The sequence below is a fragment of the Eublepharis macularius genome, chromosome 2, assembly GCF_028583425.1.
Source record: "Eublepharis macularius isolate TG4126 chromosome 2, MPM_Emac_v1.0, whole genome shotgun sequence".
NCBI lineage: Eukaryota > Metazoa > Chordata > Lepidosauria > Squamata > Eublepharidae > Eublepharis > Eublepharis macularius.
This window is the reverse complement of record NC_072791.1, coordinates 168,591,632-168,611,734: the sequence shown is the minus strand read 5'-3', so window position 1 is coordinate 168,611,734 and position 20,103 is coordinate 168,591,632. Positions and strand designations below refer to the sequence as shown.

Sequence of the window (20,103 nt, the reverse complement as noted above, 5' to 3'; positions counted from 1 at the left end):
CAGTTCTTGAAACATGCAAGATCTCCTCTTCTGACGTATTCTACCCCCACAGCTTGTGAGAGGTGCACAATATTCCATGGTACTAAGGGGGGTTGTTTTGTGCATCTCTGTTTTGTATGTCTCTATATCAAGTTACATAGATGTTTCTCTTGTGGACCTATCCAAGCCCTCAAAAAACACAGTTGATTTAAAATTGAAGAAGCGTAATAACTGGTTTATCTGTTGTACAGTATCTGTTAAACATGAAGCGAATACAGTATCTTCTAAAACGCTGGTTTTGTGTGGTTGTGTGAGACATGTTCTATATTTTTACAGCTTGCTCATAAACCTTGCAGATGTGATGAAAGACAGAGTTGTTGATGAGGTAAAACTTGTGAAAATCTGGTGACTTTTCCTAATATATTTTACAATGTTGGCTTTAAAGTAAGTGGAATCTGTTTTTAAGACTGTTACTTTTTTGAAGATCAAAAGTCAGACTAATCAGAACAAGTATGCAAACAACATGTCCTGTTCACAAATTAAAAACAAACGAAGGAAGAGAATGTACCCAGTTAGAGGTGTTCCTTCCTTATCAGTGAAAACCTTCCGTGTTTGCTCAGGATTGTTGATGAACATTCTGAAAGCTACAAGGAGGCTTGAGGCCCTTTAAAAGCTACTCCTTTTAGTGTGGTGAATATTTTCATAGGCAGGAGACAACCTCATCAGAATCATGGGTCAGAAAGAGAGAATACATACTAAAACCAGATTTATGAAAAAGTGCCAGTTGAAGGAGAAGCAATAAATAAACTGGAGATTTAAAATACTGAGGATATGTAGAATGAAATAAATTTTGCTGATGCATAAAAGTAAGAGGCAAAACAAAACCCAGAAAGGGCAGGAAAAAGGATAATGAGGGCAGGGGGATGGTTTCTGTTCATTGTTTATTGAGGAACTGTGCCCTATACATGTTGAGTCAGGAATGCTTATTTGAATAGAATCTATATGGTCTTCCCTCTTCCAGGAAGAAAAGTGACTTCTAATGGTTTATCTGTTACCATTATGTGCAGTATTTATACATATGGGGAGGCTGCAGGATTGCATTACTTGCCAAACTTTTTCATAGGCAAATTTGACACAGCTTCTGCAATAGTTTATGTTAATATGTTTTGTGTTTGCATAAAGGCATGATTGGGACCAATCAATCCCACGTCTCCCGCACATTCATGCTGATATGCTAATTTGTAACATGTACAGTTCTAAAAGTTGTTAAACTTGTATTGAGCTATTCAAGGACTGACTTGTGAAAGAATAAATGTACACTAAAAATACGTACCAGTGTTGCATTTAGAGACTCACTCGTATCTGATAATGGTTATAGGGAAGGAACACAAGATTATTTAGAGGATACGTTTGCTTCTCTGGAACCTGCTTGAGGCGGCTCTCAATTAAAACAATAGAAACAAAGCAATAAAACAATGAAAATGAAACAATATACAATTAACAACATACAAAGCATGGAAGAAAGGTGTGTTGACTGAGTATCCCAAGAGCCTGAGGTGCAACTCTGTGCACGCATTAGGGCTTCAGCAGTTTCCTTTTCAACCTGAGGGTTTCACATTGCACAAGAGGATGCTTCATGCAAATGGCAACTTCTGACATCTCCTCTAAAGCTGCCTCTGAGTCCCTTTTGGATCTCATCTGCACACTGCTAAGCCATTTCAAGAATATTTGAGATCGAGAGTCAGCATGAGGTAGAGGTTAGAATGCCAGGAATGGGAGACCCAAGTCCAAGTTCCCCATTTGCCATGGAAGCTCGCTGGGTGACCATATGCCAGTCACACACTCAGCCTACCTACCTCACAGGGTTGTTGTCAGGTTAAAATGGATGAGAGGAGAATGATGTGATCTGCCTTGTGTCTCCATCAGGGAGAAAGGTGGGATATATAAATGAAATAAAAAATAATAAACAAATCAATGGGGTTTTCTCAGAGTGCTTATGCACAAGGTAATTAGTGTTTAAACCCGCCTACAGCACAAACACAAATAGCTTCATGCATTATCTTCTGATGTGGGCATGACTAAAAAATGTATACGCTTCTTTAAAAGAAACAAATGTCATTTTTCTCTCCCTACAGAATATTATCTTCCTATTGGCTTCTATTTATTTATTTATTTACTTAGATTTATAGTCCGCCCTCCCCAACCAAGTGGGCTCAGGGCGGATTATAACAATTTAAAACACAGTACAAAATACATCAGCAATAGCCATTTAAAATATAAATAGTACAATCATTAATTTAAAACATTCAGTTTAAATCCTTTAGCATTTAAGGGTGTCTCAAATAAACCTTACCTTATCAACTGAAACCTTACCTTATCAACTGAAACAAAGCAACTGCAAGTTGGATTCCATGTTGTATATTTTTGACAGCACAGCTTGGAGCCAAATGTGTTTTTTATGATGCTCATGTGCTTTTCCTCTTTTTATAAAGTGGTTCCCCTTGAGCAAGATAGCAAGTGGGCACGTGCATTTAAAGCTCGAGTGGTTTTCTTTGGTGACTGATCAAGAGAAACTCTGTGAGGTGAGTATTTGTGAGGCTGCCAGAGTTTGACACTATCAATACAGCAAGGCAAAAAGGATCGAGAACAAAAATGAATCATCACTTGATGCATGTTCTTTGCTATCTATCATGGTAGTTGCACTTAAAACAATTTCATAGCTAAGTACTGTACCTGAAATTTTACTGTGTATTTAAGAGCCTTTGTTTTCTTGGAATTTTGAAAGAAATTCAGATATGCTTATAATACATGGCTGTTTCCTGCAGTTTGAGAAGCACCCTGGCCCTGGGATCTTGCATCCCGGTTGGTATTCTGCTTGGCCCTGTGCGGCAGATGGGCAACAGTGAAGCTAGCAAGCAGCCATTCGATCATCTTTTTCATAGGGATGGATGCAAGGATGTCAAACAACTCACACCAATGTTTTAATTTTGGTTTGATATTTTTCAGGACAAGAATGGTATTGCCACAGCAATTCTTGTAGTGTATTTGGATTGTGCTTTCAATCTCCCTGTGAGTAAACCAAAGAAGCAAGACTTACATACTTTCTAGTCCTATTGAATTGTTACAATGTAGTGTTTACATGTACTGAATTAGCACTGGCTAGTAGAGCATCTCTGCAAAGTTTACTAATTTCAGTGGCAAAACACTACTTTATAGTGGTTAAATGGCTGGGCTGCAAATCGGCACTCTGCAGGTCCAGATTCCACTACTGCCGTAAGCTCAGCAGGTGGCCTTGGGTAAGCCACTTCTCTCAGCCCCAGCTGTATTGTGGAGATAATAACAACACTGACTTGTTCACCACTTTGAGCGGGGAACTAATCTGTCTAAAAGAGAGGTATATAAATGCACTTGTTGCTGTTATTATAACGCAGCTTGGTTAGTGGCTGCCAGATTCTGTACATGTTCATGCCATCTGAAAGTGAAGGTATTCTTCTGAAAGCATTAAAAAAAAATCTTGAGCAGAGCATACTTCAGAGGCCCCAATTAAATAGGTTCACTTGTTTATAAGAGGGGAAAGCAGAGAAGGTCTAAGTCCTAGTAAACTGGCCTTTTACTGATTTCCTGTCCCGGACCTTTACCTGATTCAGAATTAACCCATAGCTTGCTGTCATTTAGTCTGCAAGTCTCAGCCTCCATACTGTCAGTAAAATTTGCTTCTGCTGCTGTTTGTTATTCGTTGAACTCAACAAACAAAGCAGTCTGCTTATTGGGTGGATATTTTCCCTTCAGGATGTTCATCCGCTATATTTTGTTCCAGCTCTTTCTCGGGTTCTCATGTGGGCAAGAGGCGTGGCCTGGCCCTTGTTCCTGACATCTGTGGGGCAGGGTTTTTGTTGTTATGACATCTGACTTACTGTATCCCTCTAATTATAAATGTTACTTTCCCCTAATACAGAAAAATCAATTTGAATATTCTAATGGTGAATATGGAGCGAAGAAATATAGAACCCCCCGGTACCTCAAGGTAAATGCCTTTTATTTCCCCAGTGCCTCAAATGGGTCACGCATGCTGAACAAATAGTAGACATTGTGATGGATCAAGATTTTTAGTAAAATTGTAAGCAGAATTACTCCAGTCTAAGCCTCTTGATTTCAATGGGCATAAACTGGAGTAACTCTGTTTAGCATTTGACCGAAGCAAAAGACTTGTTAGCTGGCTTAAGGGCATGAAATACAGCAGTGAGCAGCACAGAGAAGCCAGTTCTCAAAACAAGATTTGGAAATGCGGCTTCCATATGATCCATACAAAATTATTTGTTCCTTTATTTATTTTAAACATTTCCATGCTACCTTTCTACCCAGTTCGGGGTCCCCAAAGCCTCTGTTTCCTCAAAACAATGTTTTGATGCCCTCATAATAATAGAAACAAGCTTGAATTTGAGAGGCTAAACAATTGGAAGGTAAATAAGATCAACCTCTTTCTCATTTTATTTTTTATACACATTTATTTATTTACAAACATTTAGAACTCATGATTTCTAAGCCAGCTACTGATTTTGAACATTTGGAGAAAGAATAGTTCTTTTTAATTATCTCCGTTACTGGATATCAGATGGCAACACTGTTATCTACTTCTGATTGTTCTGGGTCCATGCATATTGTTAATTTTAAAGCAATATAATGTGCAGATTACCTGTGGTCCTCTGACTTAAGACTTTCAACATGAATTTTTTGTGATGAAAGGATTATCTGTTTTAGTTACAATTGACGACTCTCAATTTTTATGCTAGAAGAACTGCAGTACCGGCTGCTGGTGACTGTCTACATAGGTCACCTTGCAAAACAAATACTGTACTATACTCAAGTTCTAGCTTCATACCTGAGTGGTATAACTCAAGACATGGAAAAAGGGTAGTGCGCATTGTTTTGATGCGCAGTATATTTTATTAAGTTGAGAAAATATAACATTTACAAAAAAGAAAAATCAAACAGATCTTTGCAAAGTAGGGTTTCCCCTCTAACCCTAAAAGTTGAATAGCAAAGTTGATGCCAATGTTCCTGTTTAAGCCTCCTCCATTTCTTATGATGCTATTAACACTATTTTCTATATCAACATCGTAAATAATATAGAAGTTGGAACGAGAACCTTCCTCCTTTGTCCTGCTCACAGTGGGAAACAAAACTCAGAAAAGTAAGGTAAGGGAAGTTCTTTTTTGTTTGTTTTTTCTTAAACCTTTGTGTCACACAACTCTTTAGGGTTTTTTTTCATTTTTGTGTGGTTTTTATTTTTAACATGTGGCAGAGGATCAAAGAATTAATTATCCTAAACACTTTGAGGCTTTTCTGAGTAATAAATAATCCTTGGTGATATTGCCAAAGCAGTATCAGTAGTGAGGGGAATGGTAGCATCACAGCAGAGGAAATAGTCAGACTGCTGTTTTGTGACTATTTTTGACCAATGAGGCTGGAATGCTGCAATACTCTAATACTGGCTTTGTTCAGAAGATGAGCATGCTGACAGCATGCAAATGTTTTTTAAAAAAATCTAACCCTAATTTTTCTTTTTTAAAAGGGTTAACGCTTTTCTAAAATGGTGGAGTAAAATGGTGGGAGTATTATTGAACTAAAACTACCATATTGGTTGAATGTTCAGTCCCATTCTAGAACACTGGGAAGCTGCAGCCACTGAAGTTGCTTCTGTGTTGGTGTTTTGCTCTGCTTTGGTAACCAGAGTGGTGCACTTTTTGTAGCATCACATGACATCATCTCCTAATCAACCACTTCCCAGGTTTCCCATTATTTATTCCAGTCTTTCCCAAACCTGGAAATATTGTGGTCAAAGCACATTTGCATGCTACATGGATGGGAAAGCACACATTTTAAGGTCCCACTGACATTGTGATAATTTTTCTTGGCTCAGCCCTGCGTAGCTACCATTTCCCTCCTCATACCACCAGAAAAGTTTTCTTGAAGAATCTAAAAATTCAGTGATTGTTAGATCACTATAGCATTACAATGTTATAACAATTAGTTGCCATGAGCTACTAGTTCCTCCGAATTCCAAGCTTGCATTTTTAAAAAGTAAATCCCTAGTCCTTTTTTTTCCCAAGAATGCACCTTTCCCCTTTATACCTCCACAACAAAAAGTTGAAATGGGCCCTTTTTAAAAATGAAAGCTGGGAATTCAGAGGAATTGGTAGATTGTGGCAATAGACTATAATGACATTATAATGCTGTAGCACAATAGAAATTGCCTTTTACAAAAAAAAACCTTTAAAAAACTATCTAGGAGCACAGGGAAAAGCAGGGAAAATGGTAGCTAAAGGAGAAACATATGCAGAAAACTCCCATGTGGTGGCTCCATTGCCAGTGTGAGTGCCTCTGCATTTGTGGCAGCAATGATAGGCAAATGAAAAATCCTTGCCATGTGGATGCAGCCTAAGAATGTGGGGGGGGGGCACAGAACAGCAAAAGCATGAGGATGGAGGTTACTAATTATATCAGTTACAATGGCCAGGAGGTGCCCCATGGTATTTGTGCAGTTATGTTTTGCAAAGCAATTACAGTAACAAGCAAGATGCTAGCAGTCAGCAAATTCCACAGTGGGTACTTTTTAAAGCATGATAATCATGCCTAAGAGCGTGTATACGCCAGCTGCGTTTCTTGAACTATGTCAAGGGAATAGCTGGTACCATCAAGTGCTAAATAATGCATGGTTAAAGAGGTGTTCATTTCTTCCACAATATTCTTTCTGTGTCTGGACAGACATTGCAAGTAGAAACATGTTGCTTGAAGTAGCATCTGGGGTCTTTACACATGAGTGTATCTCCTCAAAGAAAAGCTCCTTTGGTTGGCTGCTTCACAAGACAAACTGGCTAGAGCCTTACCAAGGAATCTCTGGGAGGACAGGGCCCTCCCAACCTTGCCCTTTTCGTGAGCTCGAGCACTTGCTCATAAGCAGCTTCTGAGATACTCAGCTATCACTCCCAACAGAAGCAAAATCACCTTGTTGCTCCAAATGGAATTCAGTATTAATCAGTCCAGACCCTATTCTGGTATTTTAAAACCTGCCACAATAGGCAGGAAAAGCCTCTCTTTTCTCCACTGATACAAACTTTGACAGCTTCTATGACATACCAGCCACAATCAATTCTGACTCATCTAGCATCTTTCAGCATGGGCATATAGCAGATCATAACCTCAGGTTGCTAAGCATTTCAGAGGATGTTTTTATGCACATCTGACCTAGGACTTGAAGTGTTGTTTTTTTTTAAAGATTTGGGTTTTCCATCATTTGGGTGAGACAACTGTGATAAAGACTACTATGCTATAAATACTTGGAAGTGAACCCCATTGAAGTTGGTGGGACTTGTTTCTGTTAACACCTTTTATGCTTTTGTCAAGATTTCTCTGCTAAGCAATCTATAAATATGTGGATGTCTTTTCTTTTCCACCTCCTCCCTCCAACAGACTTGCAATTTCACTAAGGATCCTGTGTGGGGCCAGGCATTCACGTTCCTTGTCCACAGTGCTCCATCTGAGTCGCTTCATCTGGAGGTCAGTTTGTCCTCTCTCCTTTTCTGGGAATGTAACAGATCTTTGATTTTCAGCCTTTGCACAAGTACGTATACGTAAGCTGCTCCATGGGTTTTTCAGAAAGTGATCAAAGTTGACTAGCTTTTGTTCATCAGCAAGTTTCTGGTTTTGTATCTGTAGCCAAAATGTAATAGAGGTCATTGATCACCTACATTTCTCTCTCTTCATTTCTCCAGTGAAATGCTCCCCCCTTCATTTTATCCTCATAGTAACCCTATGAGATAGGTTAAGCTGAGAGACAGCAACTAGTCCAGGGTCATCCAGTGAGCTTCATGAATGAGTAGGGCTTGAATTAATATCTTTCCGATCAGAATCCCACACCCTATCCGCTATAAAACACTAGTTTTCGTAATGTGTTGTACAAATAGAGAAGTACATTGTTTAAAAAGTACAGTTGTGTTTGAAACACCCAGATACAAACGAGGAGCATTTGCTTTCCTTTGGGATCTTGAAATTAATGACTTACAGTGCCCATCCTAAGCAGAGTTACTCCAGGCTAAGCTCACTGATTTCAGTGGTCTTAGACAGGAGTAACTCTGTTAGGGTTGCACTGTTAGTAGACCTGATGAGCCCCTGTGACAAGTTTGACCTGTTTCTACAAGACCCTAGCAACTTGGACATCAGCACACGTCCATGCTTCATCTACCACCATCGTTCCCCGTTTGATTTCGGAGGCTGCCCTCCCATTAGCTGCCATAGAGAAAGAGTCTAGTGCTGATGGGGTTGTTTTCCGTTCGTTTACCCTAAAATAATTGAATTGGTTGGGTTATTTTTCCTCCAGTGATCGCATGCCTTGTTGAAATACTGTCTTATTAAATAGGGAGAGTCAATGCCTAGCTACATCAGTGATAGTGTGTATGATCTTAAGGGATTTTAATACGAGTTGAGGATAAATTATTTAAGGACAAAGGGATTTAAATATCGTTGGGACTAATTTTGTCATATAACCCATCTCAGATTATTGTTCTCTCTAGATAAAAGATAAGGATCGGGAGAATGCTCTGGGGACCTTGGTGTTTTCTCTTGCCAATTTGCTAAGAAATCCTGAGATGACACATGAGCAAAAATTTCAACTGGATCATTCTGGCTTGGATAGTTTTATTAAGCTGAAACTTGTGTTGAGGGTGAGTCTCTGGTTTTGCTTTTTTCGCCACCCCCTCTGCGGTGCTTCGCTTCTTACTGCAGAAGTTCACTGTGATCTGAATTCTGAAACTCTTTGTTTTTCTGTAATGGCTGTCAGGGACCTATTTATTTTCATCCTAAGAAACATGGCAACGATGATGCAAGCATTTCTTCAGGGCATGAGGAGCCTTGTCTCATAGAGCTGTGTTGAAACCAAAACTCATTTTGTGTACTGATTTTGCACTCAGTCATTCCAAAGGCTTACTAATTAAAGTGTATCAAAGTTACATGCCATAATCTCTTGATCTCTCTGTGAGATGTATTTATTAATCTATATAGGGAGAGTGATGTTAGTTGTTTATGCTTCTGATGGCATTTTAGAAGCCATGAACTTTCCTTGGTACCAAGAAGCCTATTTTATCTGAGCAAAACTGGTCTTGGTGTCATTTTTACATTCAGATAATAATGAGGAACTATTTAAGGAAGCAGATTTTCTTAAAATGTTTTATGAACATTTGGAAATATATAAATGAGAACTTTAATCTACTGAATATTTACTCATTGGCAATTTTTTAAAAAAAGTTTATGGTATTTCCTTTGTGAGGTGTCCTTCCATTCTGGTACAAATAAGATAACATTTACTAACAAAGTGGAGGGATGGCTAGGGTGGCCAGGCTAAATAGGAAGCAGCATATTGACAAAAGAAGGGGTGAAACCTGCAACCCCCCGAGCCCTATGCAGAGGAAATGTTCCTTAAAGCTAAATTAAGATATATTAAGGACAAGCCACATCAGCCTGTCAGCAGGGATACCGTGGGCCATGCTGTACGGCTGACTGAACAACTTGCTGGTCATGACTGGGCTGGCCTGTGGGTCTCAGAAGAGAAACATTCATTAAAAGGCTTGAGAGCTTCTTATTCAACGGTGGATTGAGAAGATGCAGTCTGTTTTAGACTCTTTTCTATATGAATGTTGTGTTAGTTTTCAGGGCCTTTTCTCTTACAGTCCCAGATATCTGAAACACATTGTCAGAAGTCTATTTGCCTCCTTGTCACCATTTCAGACACCAGCAAAAACAGATCCAATGTACTTTACCCTCAGGAGTCAATCCCCTTCCCCTTTTCAAAATTATTATTACTACTTATTATGTTAATATTATTTTAGCTGTTTTCTTTTTATGAAATGTAATCTTTTATTGTCTTTGCTGAAAAGTAATAAATAAAATACTCTTCATTTAAACACCCTCCCCCCCACCCTGAGATAATAAAGTGAGACTTCCAAGAGGACCCACATGGTTTAAGAACAGAAGTCCCATAGACTTCAAAAAGAATAAGCAGAAGAGTGAGCCAGACATGCATAAGATGTATCCAGTGTATGACTTGTCTTATGGCCCAAGAGAAAAATAATTGGGAATTAGCTCGAGGCCTCGCCATACTTTTACAGATACAAATTCAAATTGTAGCTGTGCTCTTAAGTGTCCTCACTCACTGGCCTTAAGCAAGTGTTTTAAATGTTGTGTTGTGTTACTCTTCACTATCCTGCTCTTATAGATTCTTCCGTTAGGATAAATGAGAAAGATCATGATAGTTGTGACTATTGGAGTTTTAACCAAATTCTATGTAAGTTCCATGGGTTGAAGCCAAACTAAATTTTCCGCTAGCAGGCAAAATGGAATTTCTGCTGGATTCCCCTTGTTGCTGCACACACCTGATTGGCCCACCATGCTATTCCTAGGGGGGGGGGTGTCTCTTGTTCTCCAGGAGCAGCATTTGGGAGACATAAATGTGCTGCACTGGGGAAGGGGAGCCACAAAATTTTCTGTACTGCTGACAGAAGTGCCTTCCATTAGTTGAAAATTTAGTTTGGTTCCAACTCCATAAGAGCAAGCTCCTCTTCCTACTACAGAATTCAGTGGCGCTTACTTGAAGGCAAGTGTTCTTAGGATTTCAGTCTTGGTCCCGTACAGGTAATGGAAAGAAATGCACTGTGGAAAAACTTCTCCTTAAACAGTCCTCATCTGAAGAACCTGCAATTGGAGCCTCCTACATTTAAAATACACTTTTCAGAGGCAATGCTTGGCTAGCAAAAGGCAGTAGATTTCCCTGGCTTCTTCAGATTTTCTCAAGGATAGCTCTGATCATGCAGGAGATTTCAGTTATTTTGTTCCCTGCCCTTTTTACTTTTAGGCTTTAAGTCTAGAGCAACCTGATGCAGAAAACATGTATGTTGGAGTTAATGCCTTAAAGCAAGTTCCTATCCCTGCGACAGAGGAAGAGGGAAATGAAGGCAAGATTCAGCCGCCGCCGCCACCTCCACCTCCTCCACCACCACCTCTTCCATCAAAACCAGAAGTGCCCAAAGCACCCCAAGAGAGCAAAGACTTAAGCGTGCCTGAATCGACACAGGAGATCAGTGCTAACCTTAACATAACTGAGAATCAACCTGTTGTGATAGAGGCTGTGGCGGCAATTAATGAACAAGCACGCCCACGGGGTTTGGAATCCAGATCCTTGGCACCTCCACAGCCCATTCTAGCAGCCCCGATGTTACCAGCCCTGCAAAGGCTCCAGCTTGCCCCTAGCATGGCATCTCTGGGCTCCCTTGCTTCTTCAAGCTTTGATGTAACTTGCAGCAATCTGGACCTTTTCTATAAGTAAGTCAGTCATAATCCAAATTTTTGCTTGACCTGCTTGTTTCTTAAATTGCATGTGGCAGCACAAGGGCAATTTTGCCTCAGTACCATTTACAGCTGCTACTATTTTAAGTAAGTGCTGCTATGAGTGTTTATCATTAGTGGTATTGAAAACGGGTAGGGCAGAACTATGTGTTTGAAAGGCAGAACTCCTCTTACACTTTAAGTAGCTGCATTGACGTGTAAAGGCCTGTGACGTGTAAGGTTCCTGTGCACGACTCTGTAGCAAGTCAAGATCAATAGTGATTAGGCTCATATTTCTTGAGGGCTGCATTTGAAACAATGTTATATGCAATGTTTGATTATGCAACCGTATTTTATTATGATGCAGCTATAGTATGAGAATGCACTGCTGAGAAATGGAGGCTATATATACAGTGAAAACAGATCTCCACAACCATTTCCCCCAGAGTTATGCACCACTGTAGTTATTCCTTGACATCTGCTTCTTGGTCCACTATTCATTGTGGAGCCAAGCCTTTCTAATGGGATTGCTCTATTTATTTCATTATAAGCATTTATATTAAGGGGGAGAGGGGAAGACTCAGCGGTGGAGCAATACAGAAGGCCCCATGTTCAAACTTGGGCAAATCCAGTTAAAAGGGTCAGGGAGTAGTTGATATGCAAGACCCCTGCCTGAGACCCTGGAGAGCCGCTGCCAAGCAGGGTAAACAATCCTGACCATGATAGGCCAGTAGTCAGCATAAAGCAGTATCAATGTTACTTTTAATACAATTTTCATGTAGTATAAATATGGTTGGTGCAATACGTGAAACACACTTAAGTTAAAATACATTACACAGTGCCAAGAGATTACAGGATATCTTCCTTGTGTGTAGACAATTCCTCCTCTTGGAAGTAGTTTAATTTGAAATAAGATTGTCTTACATATGGAGAAAGGAATGCCATTCTTTAGTGTAGTTGACCTTAGCACCAGCGCTTGGTGAAGTAGGAGATGCAGATCTGTAGAGCATCATAAACTTTTAAATATATATATCTATATTGTTGCAGCAGAACACATCTTGCTGGAGTGTCCATGGGAGAAATTCACCTCACTGTACGCTATGCTTCCATAAGGCAGTCTCTCATTGTTCTTGTCAATGGATGCAGGTAATACTTGATGGAGCCATTTCAAGTCATTTTCTACGACAAGCATTCATTAGAACTTGACTTTGTTTTGGTACATATAGTTTGCTTTAACAGCCCACAATGACCTGTTGTGAAATTCAGTGTTTTCTCTTTGCATTTTTCTAGTATGAGCTGGTCTGCTTGCAACCCGTGATATTGTGTGGCTGGTCATGTTCTCTTACATTCCTTCTTGTCCCCCCCCTCCCCACCATCTGCATTTCAAGTTTGGCAGTCACCAAAATTAAAGGCTCTTTCCCCCAAGTGTCGTGGTTTATATGGCTCCACTGATTGCTAGGGATAGGTAGCCCCCAAATTCATGGCAGCTTCCTTCCTTCTTCCAACCAGAAGTCAGAAACACCTTTGTCTCTTGCCTTCTTCCTAGAGGGCAAAGACACACAACTTTCCTCACAAAGGCTGTATTTCATTTTAATCATTATGAACAATATTCCTCCCCGGGATAGTTGGAGATTACAGTGATCTTTGCTAGTCTTCTCTCTGGTTCTTTGAATGTAAGGAAGAGCAAAACTGACTTGCATAGCAACCCAATTTTGCCTGTTAACAGTGATGAATACACTATCTTTTCTGTGTCAAAAGGAAGTTAATGCCATGCTCCCAGCATGGGGCACATCCCTATGTCCGTATCTACTTGCTCCCAGACAAAAGATGGGCAATGCGAAAGAGGACAGCTGTCAAGAGAAGAACATTGAGTCCCCAATATGATGAAAAGTAAGTAAATCCTGTACACCCCTCCCTTTGAAACTGCTTGAAGCTACAGATTACAAGTGCTCAGATACCATTCCGGAACATGCAGTCTCACCCCTGCCAGGATGTAACGTAGACATGGAATCTTGGTTTAGAGGAAGAATTGTATGCTGTAGTGTCATCTTTTGTTTAATGAACAATGTAAGATAGTGGCAGGAATATTAGCTCTACAACCTCTCACAGCCTCTGCTGCTTCTGTTAATGGGAGATGCATTTTTATATAAAACTAATTCCAGTTTCTTCCGGATTGGTACATTTGCTAGCATATAATCAGTAAAGCGTAGTTATCAGAGATAACTACAATTAAATCCTCTTCACATGTGGATTGGGAAACTAGCATGCATACAAAATCCTTGCAGATTGTGCACGCCACCTTTCACTGTATAGGCTACTCTATCCAAATGCTTGAGAACAGGACCCTGCACTGTCACGTATTGCTGAGGTCTCGGCTATCGGCTTTCTGCTCTAAGTAAGTTCCAACTTCATGCTGTGAGGAATGCTCAGTGAGTAAGGAATGAGACCGATTTGTACTGTTAGGCTTCTGGCACAAGCCTGGCACTAACAATACAGAAAGAGCAATAGCTAATGCTAAATAATCCTAGCAATAATATTTCTGACTAAAGCTTTTTAATTTCTTCACATTTGTATCTAATTAGCATGTTCTTATTTCCTGTTATCTAATTTTAGGTTTGAATTTTTTGAAACTTTGGAAGATGTTAAGAAAAGAGCCTTAGATATTGCAGTAAAAAACAGAAGGCCATTTCTTTCACGTGAAAGAAAGGAACTTGGAAAGGTACGGTACTACCTGAAGTCTCCATGTACAAAGAGTAAGCCTGTTGTTCTCTCAGTTTTTCTTCAAGGTTTCCCCATTTTTGTAGTCCATGCTGGTCTGAAAAAACACAGGAAAAACTGAAGGGGAAAAACCAGGAGAACAATGACCAGAGGCAAAGATAGCGGGGCTGTTTTCACATGAAACACTTGTTCTACATTTCCTCTGCTGCCATTGCCCTTGCAGTTAAAGTGCTCTGATAGGTCTGCCTCATGATGGGTTGCTTTCATCTTGGAGAGTCAGACTTCCCTTGCACGTGATCTGCTGAAGGATCACATTTTAATTCTGTCAGTGCTTTTGTCACAATAGAGGCTGTGATGCACCACTCCTATTGTGTGTGTGTGTGGGGGGGCATGCCCTATATTGACACAATGGGATACTACAACGGCAACAAGAGTTCTGCATTGTCCTCCCCGCTGCCCATTTCCAGCCCTGGTCCCCCAGAGAATTAGGATCGTTTGTGTGCAAAAGAGAATGGTAAGCATTTCCCAAGACTTCCTCCCCTTTCTTGTTTGGTAACTTGCTAATCCTCCTTTGTCTACTTAGCTCAAAGCTGTCCATTAACAAACAGAGAAAAAAAGAACTTTATTAGCTCAGCATGCCATTCTGCTGTAAGAGACCCCCCCCCCCCAAACGCACACTGTATGGTCATCTGCTACAATGGTATTTATTCATGATTGCAATTTTAAAAAGAAAATCATAGGCACTGACAAGGAAAATCAGCAGTAGGGCAAGGGGACAGGTGGTTAGGAAGTGGGGTGTGGAAGTGGTTGGGTATATGCAGGATCTTCAAAAGTGCAACAGACTGTATAGACACTACAAAAAAGCCTCAGGTGTGTTTCTTCCAGAAACATCAGTGCAAAAGTGGTCAGAAAAAAACATAGGAAAAAGTTGGGAGGAAATTGGCAGAGCAACAACTGCCAAATGATAGTGTAAAGTTGGGGGGAAACTCAGGAAGATAAAGAGACAAGCAGCAGCAAAAACTCTATGGGGAAATTACCTGTGTCTAAGGGGCTGGGGGGGCATGATGCAATAACGAAGCTGTGCTGGAGCAAAAAACTCAGTGAGGGAAATTCCAAAGTGTGATAGACAAAATTGGTGACATACAAACCAATGAAGATGAGGTGGGTAGACGTCGAAGAGCAAGATACGGGTCCAATAACAGAATCACAGAGTTGGAAGGGGCCATACAGACCTTCTAGTCCAACCCCCTGCCCAATGCAGGATGAGCCTAAAGCATCCCTGACAAATATTCATCCAGCCTCTTCTTGAAAACTGCCAGTGAGGGGGAGCTCACCACCTCCCTAGGCAGCTGGTTCCACCTGAATTACTCTGACCATGAAAAAGTTTTTCCTAACGTCAAGCCGGTACCTTTCTGCATGTAATTGAAGTCCGTTGCTTCAAGTCCTGTCCTCTGCTGCCAACTGAAACAGCTCCCTACCCTCCTCCAAATGACAGCCTTTCAAATACTTAAAGAGAGCAGTCATGTCCCTAACCCCCCAATCTCCTCTTCTCCAACCTCAACATTCTCAAGGCCCTCAGCCTTTCCTGACAGGGCTCAGTCTCCAGACCCCTGATCATTCTCATCGCTCTCTTCTGCACCCACTCAATTTTGTCCACATCTTTTTTGAAGTGAAGCCACCAGAACTGCACACAGTACTCCAGGTGTGGCCTGACCAAGGCAGTATAGAAAGGGACTATGACCTCCTGTGATTTCGATGCAGTGGCCTTTTTGATACAACCCAAGACTGAGTTTGCCTTTTTTGCCACCACATCACACTGACTGCTCATATTTAGTTTACAGTCCACTCTTACCCCAAGATCTCTTTCGCATACACTACTACCCAGAAGTATATCCCCCATCCTGTATTTGTGCTTCACATTTTTGTGGCCCAGATGTAATACTGTGCACTTATCTATGTTGAATTGCATCCTGTTCACAACTGCCCACTTCTCCAGAGTATTCAGGTCTTGTTGAATTTTAACTCTTATTTTCTTGGGTGTTTGCCACTCCTCCCAATTTGGTATCATCAGCAAATTTAATGAGTAGCCCGTTTACCCCTTCATCCAGATCGTTGATAAAAGTACCAGGCCCAAAACCAAGCCTTGTGGCACCCCACTGGATACCTCCCTCCAATCTGATGAAACACCATTGACCACCATTGACCTCTTTGGCTGCGGTCCTCTAACCAGTTCCCTATCCACCAAACTGTCCTATAGTCCAGTCCGCAGCCTTCCAGTTTACACATTAGAATGTCATAGGGAACCTTATTAAAAGCTTTACTGAAATCCAGGTAAACCACACCTTAAAGCCCAACTAGAGTCCCCAGGTATGAACTTTGATTCTTGAAAGCGCATACACTGGAAATCTAGTTGGTCTCTGAGGTGTTACTGGACCTGGCTCATACATCCCAATGTTGTTCATAACCCAATATGAGCTGCCAGCCTATTTTATCAAACTACTCAAAGTTGTTATAGGATCAGCATTGCATTGAGATTTTTATCACTTGTGTTAATTTTTTTCAAAGGTGCTGATAGACTTGTCAAAGGAGGACTTGGTCAAGGGCTTCTCACAATGGTACGTTTCAATTTTTAAAGTACGGTAAATTAAGTTATACAATGTAAAGTTTTGTTCTTGAGGCACAAATATGCAGTGGTGGTAGGATGAGAAGGGGCATGGATGTGGTTGGATAAAGTATAATGCTGGTGGGCTGAACTAATTAATGCTGCCCCCCCCCCACTAAACTGTTTGTTTGTTTTTTCTGCCAGCAAGAGTTGTAGCCAAATATGGCTTTTCAAAAGCCTTTTGGGAAAGCATGGACAAGGTTTAAGTCCACACCATGCTTGAAATCCCACCCCCAACTCCCAGCACACAAACCTCATTGCTTTATGAAGGTAGGGCAGGAACCTTACAGGACACTTCTAAGCAGCATTAAACCTTTCTAATTCTGCTGTCTTCAATGGAAAGAGTACAACTCTGCTTGGGATGACACTGCCAGTTCTGCACTCACATCTGGTAGAGTTGGGTTTGGCCCGTGAGAATAAAGCTGGTGAATATCTAAAAGTATAGTGAACAATGGCCTATGCAGCTGTTTTCCTCTAGATCTGGTAGTAAGTTACATGTTGGGTTGGATCTAGCAAAAGGGCCATACAAGATCTGTGCCACATGGAATAACACCCACATAGCATGGGAGGTTGTGGTAGGAAGGGGGTAAAAATTACTCCTTCCTTCCACTTGCAGAAACAGAGCTCCACTAACAGAAGGGTGTGATTTCACTCCCTTCTTCCTTCCTCCCCGCCACGTGTGGCTATTATTCAATATAGCCCCCATACCCCAGAAATAAAATTTTCCCAGGGTTGGAAAGGACTCCTGGAAACAGGAGGATACTAGAAGATCAGCAACCATCAGTACCTTCCACTGGTGGATTATGGATCTAACTCATTGTCAGTGATCCCCTCTGAGCCATTAAGGACCTAAATGGTTTCAACAGAAATCATGATTCTGTTAGCTTAGGGTATCACCCTTAGTTATGTTAAAGACAATTATTGAAAAAACTCACTTTTTCAGACTGGTTTTAAGTACCAACAGTTACAAAACTAGAAAGAGGTAGTACTTCAGATGTTGGTGTTATAATTCTTTGTTTTTAGATTGGCAAATATTAAGGTTATATTTTTACTTTGCTGCTGTTTAAGGTTACTTTTGGAAGAAAATGACATTCACTAGTTGATAAAACATCCTTTCTTTAAGTCTGGTTTTGCCTATGGCTGCAAAACAGATTCTGAAGCTGTTACACTATTTAACAGTACATTCTCTTCATTTTAAACTTACTGTAGGCCAGTCTTGAGTCCTAGAGAAAAAGAGATGATAGTATAACTTTGGTTTAATATTAAAACAAAGCTAAGTGTGAAAACTAGTTAATGTTACTGCTTTATCCAGCTTCTAAATCTAGTGTCTGAATTTTCCTTTCTAGGTACGAACTGACAATAAATGGACTTCCCCAAAGCTAGTACTTGGCACCTGCCAAACAAGTGTACATATGTATAAACTTCAGAACTAAATAATGTGAACCTGTATGTAGATTTTTATGTATTTTTAGTATTTAAATTATTTGGGAAGACACTGGAAAAGATGTAGATATTCTATACAGTAATCTCTTTTCTCAGGCTTGTTTTTTACTCTTAATCTTAAGGGTTTTCTGCACATGTAACTTACTCTTGCTTTTCTTATCAGCATCAGAATCACATTGAGTCTGGGAGTTCCACATGTCTCCCTCCCTTCATGTTTTTCCGGTTGCTATCAGTTTATTTTCTTACAGACATGCCTTAAAAAAAAAACACCAGGATTTTTGACTGAAGGTGCTGTCGTTATCTGTAGAGTCATGGTGCCAACACCTCCACAGTGCATATGCAACCCAAAGGGGTGCTTGATATCTGAACACTGCCATAGCATCCCTGTGGAAAATGCCTTCCATTCAAAGGTTCACCTCAATATTTGGATGTTTGGAGACGCAAACTGTTTTTTTAAAGTTTTTCTGCCAACAAAGAAAAAACAGTCAATTTCTCCCATGCAGCCTTAGTCATATAAGTGTCTCTCATAGGCCAAAAACAATGAAGTAGGCCAGCAATAGTCCCCACCAGGAATCAGAAGTGGTAAGAAATACCCCCAAGCTCCATCAAAAATCAAATCCCCCCCAAAAAAACATAGTAAAGGTGGGGGGGGATTGCTTGGATATCAAGGCGCAGGAACATCTTACAGTAATATCACTTTCAGGGAGCTTTTTTATTTAAAAAAAATCCCTTCTTTCTGTGGGGGAAAGGGGGAGGTCAGGGCACATTGAGAGAGCCCAACAGAAAGGCAAAGAGTGATGCTCGAGTGGCCAGAAAGAGCAGTGAGTGCTGTGCCTTCTGAAAGTTTAAGGAAGTAAACGGCACTAATTGTTAAAAAGCAAAAAGGAAGAGCAATGAGTGCTCCTATGCCTGCTATCAGTTAAGTGTTTTTTTTAAAAAAAATACTTAAAAGTCTGCTGACGGAAGAGATAAAAATTCCTCATTACAGAGGTGAGGGACAACACAGGACAGTGTTACCCCACAGTCACTGGCAGGTGTGCAGGACCCACAAAAGCACAGGAAACATTTTACATGTGCAGAAACATGACTCCAGTTCAATTGCTAGAAAAAGATCAGGGCAAAAGTGGTCCAGGAACAATGTGAAGTGAAAACTAACGGCTCCAGAGAAAGTAAGGGGATAAGCCAAAGTAGTGAGGGGCCAGAACCAGTGCAGTAATGCTGTGTGGAGAACCCCTTAGGTTAACTTCAATGAAAACAGAAAACAAGTATATTTTTTAAAAAAGCTTCCATATTTATTAATATCCTCATACCTACAGACTGCAGGAATCATCTCTAGGGTTTCAGTCTAGTAATATTCCAAAACACTACTCATGCAGGGGACGTGACACTCTTTTTCAAGCGTGCCATGCTCAAGAGTGATCCAAAATCACCTTTGATTATATTATTTGTGATCAAGAAACCTCAGGAACTTTCTTGTAATGTCCAGTTGGATACATATTAACAGAAAAGATGTGTATTGTAAGTTTTCCTAAGATAAACTATTTCACTAGCCAGGATCAAACACCCACGGAATCCTCCCTCCACCCCAATGCACAACTGGAAAGGACTTTCACAGGAGGGTGAGTGGTACTCACTTCCAGGAGTATACCCTCATACCAAGCTGAAGGACTCCTGACATTTAGGGAAAGTTTTAACAGTGCAAGTGGAAAGGGTGAGAGCATAGAAAACTAATACATATGCAGCCCCCTGGAGCCTGACTGTTACCTTAAGACTTACAACCAAAGCACTTTTGGGACCCATTTTTATGCTTCTCATGTCATTGTCAGACTGCAGTTTTGAAACTGCTTGTTTTTTAACAAATAAACAATTTAAAATTACAGGGGTCTCAGTTTTCTGTTAATGTTATCAGATGGATAATACTCTCTACC

At 40.5% G+C, this 20,103-nt stretch overlaps 1 protein-coding gene across 2 annotated transcripts in view; it reads left to right on the top strand.

The window, feature by feature from the left end:
* The window catches only part of ESYT3 (extended synaptotagmin 3), a 59,491-nt gene extending 39,439 nt beyond the window's left edge, over positions 1 to 20,052 (top strand). The window contains exons 11-23 of one of the 2 annotated variants that reach the window (XM_054971163.1): positions 316 to 364; positions 2,472 to 2,561; positions 2,986 to 3,048; positions 3,935 to 4,003; positions 5,110 to 5,175; positions 7,450 to 7,536; positions 8,550 to 8,699; positions 10,883 to 11,349; positions 12,403 to 12,498; positions 13,111 to 13,242; positions 13,966 to 14,071; positions 16,636 to 16,685; positions 18,079 to 20,052. In XM_054971163.1, coding sequence (XP_054827138.1) covers positions 316 to 364; positions 2,472 to 2,561; positions 2,986 to 3,048; positions 3,935 to 4,003; positions 5,110 to 5,175; positions 7,450 to 7,536; positions 8,550 to 8,699; positions 10,883 to 11,349; positions 12,403 to 12,498; positions 13,111 to 13,242; positions 13,966 to 14,071; positions 16,636 to 16,685; positions 18,079 to 18,115 — 1,462 coding nt within the window. In that variant the 3' untranslated portion in view covers positions 18,116 to 20,052. Of the gene's footprint in view, positions 1 to 315; positions 365 to 2,471; positions 2,562 to 2,985; positions 3,049 to 3,934; positions 4,004 to 5,109; positions 5,176 to 7,449; positions 7,537 to 8,549; positions 8,700 to 10,882; positions 11,350 to 12,399; positions 12,499 to 13,110; positions 13,243 to 13,965; positions 14,072 to 16,635; positions 16,686 to 18,078 lie in introns of both variants that reach the window. The other variant, XM_054971162.1, reaches the window with a different exon arrangement.
* Positions 20,053 to 20,103: the final 51 nt, after the last annotated feature.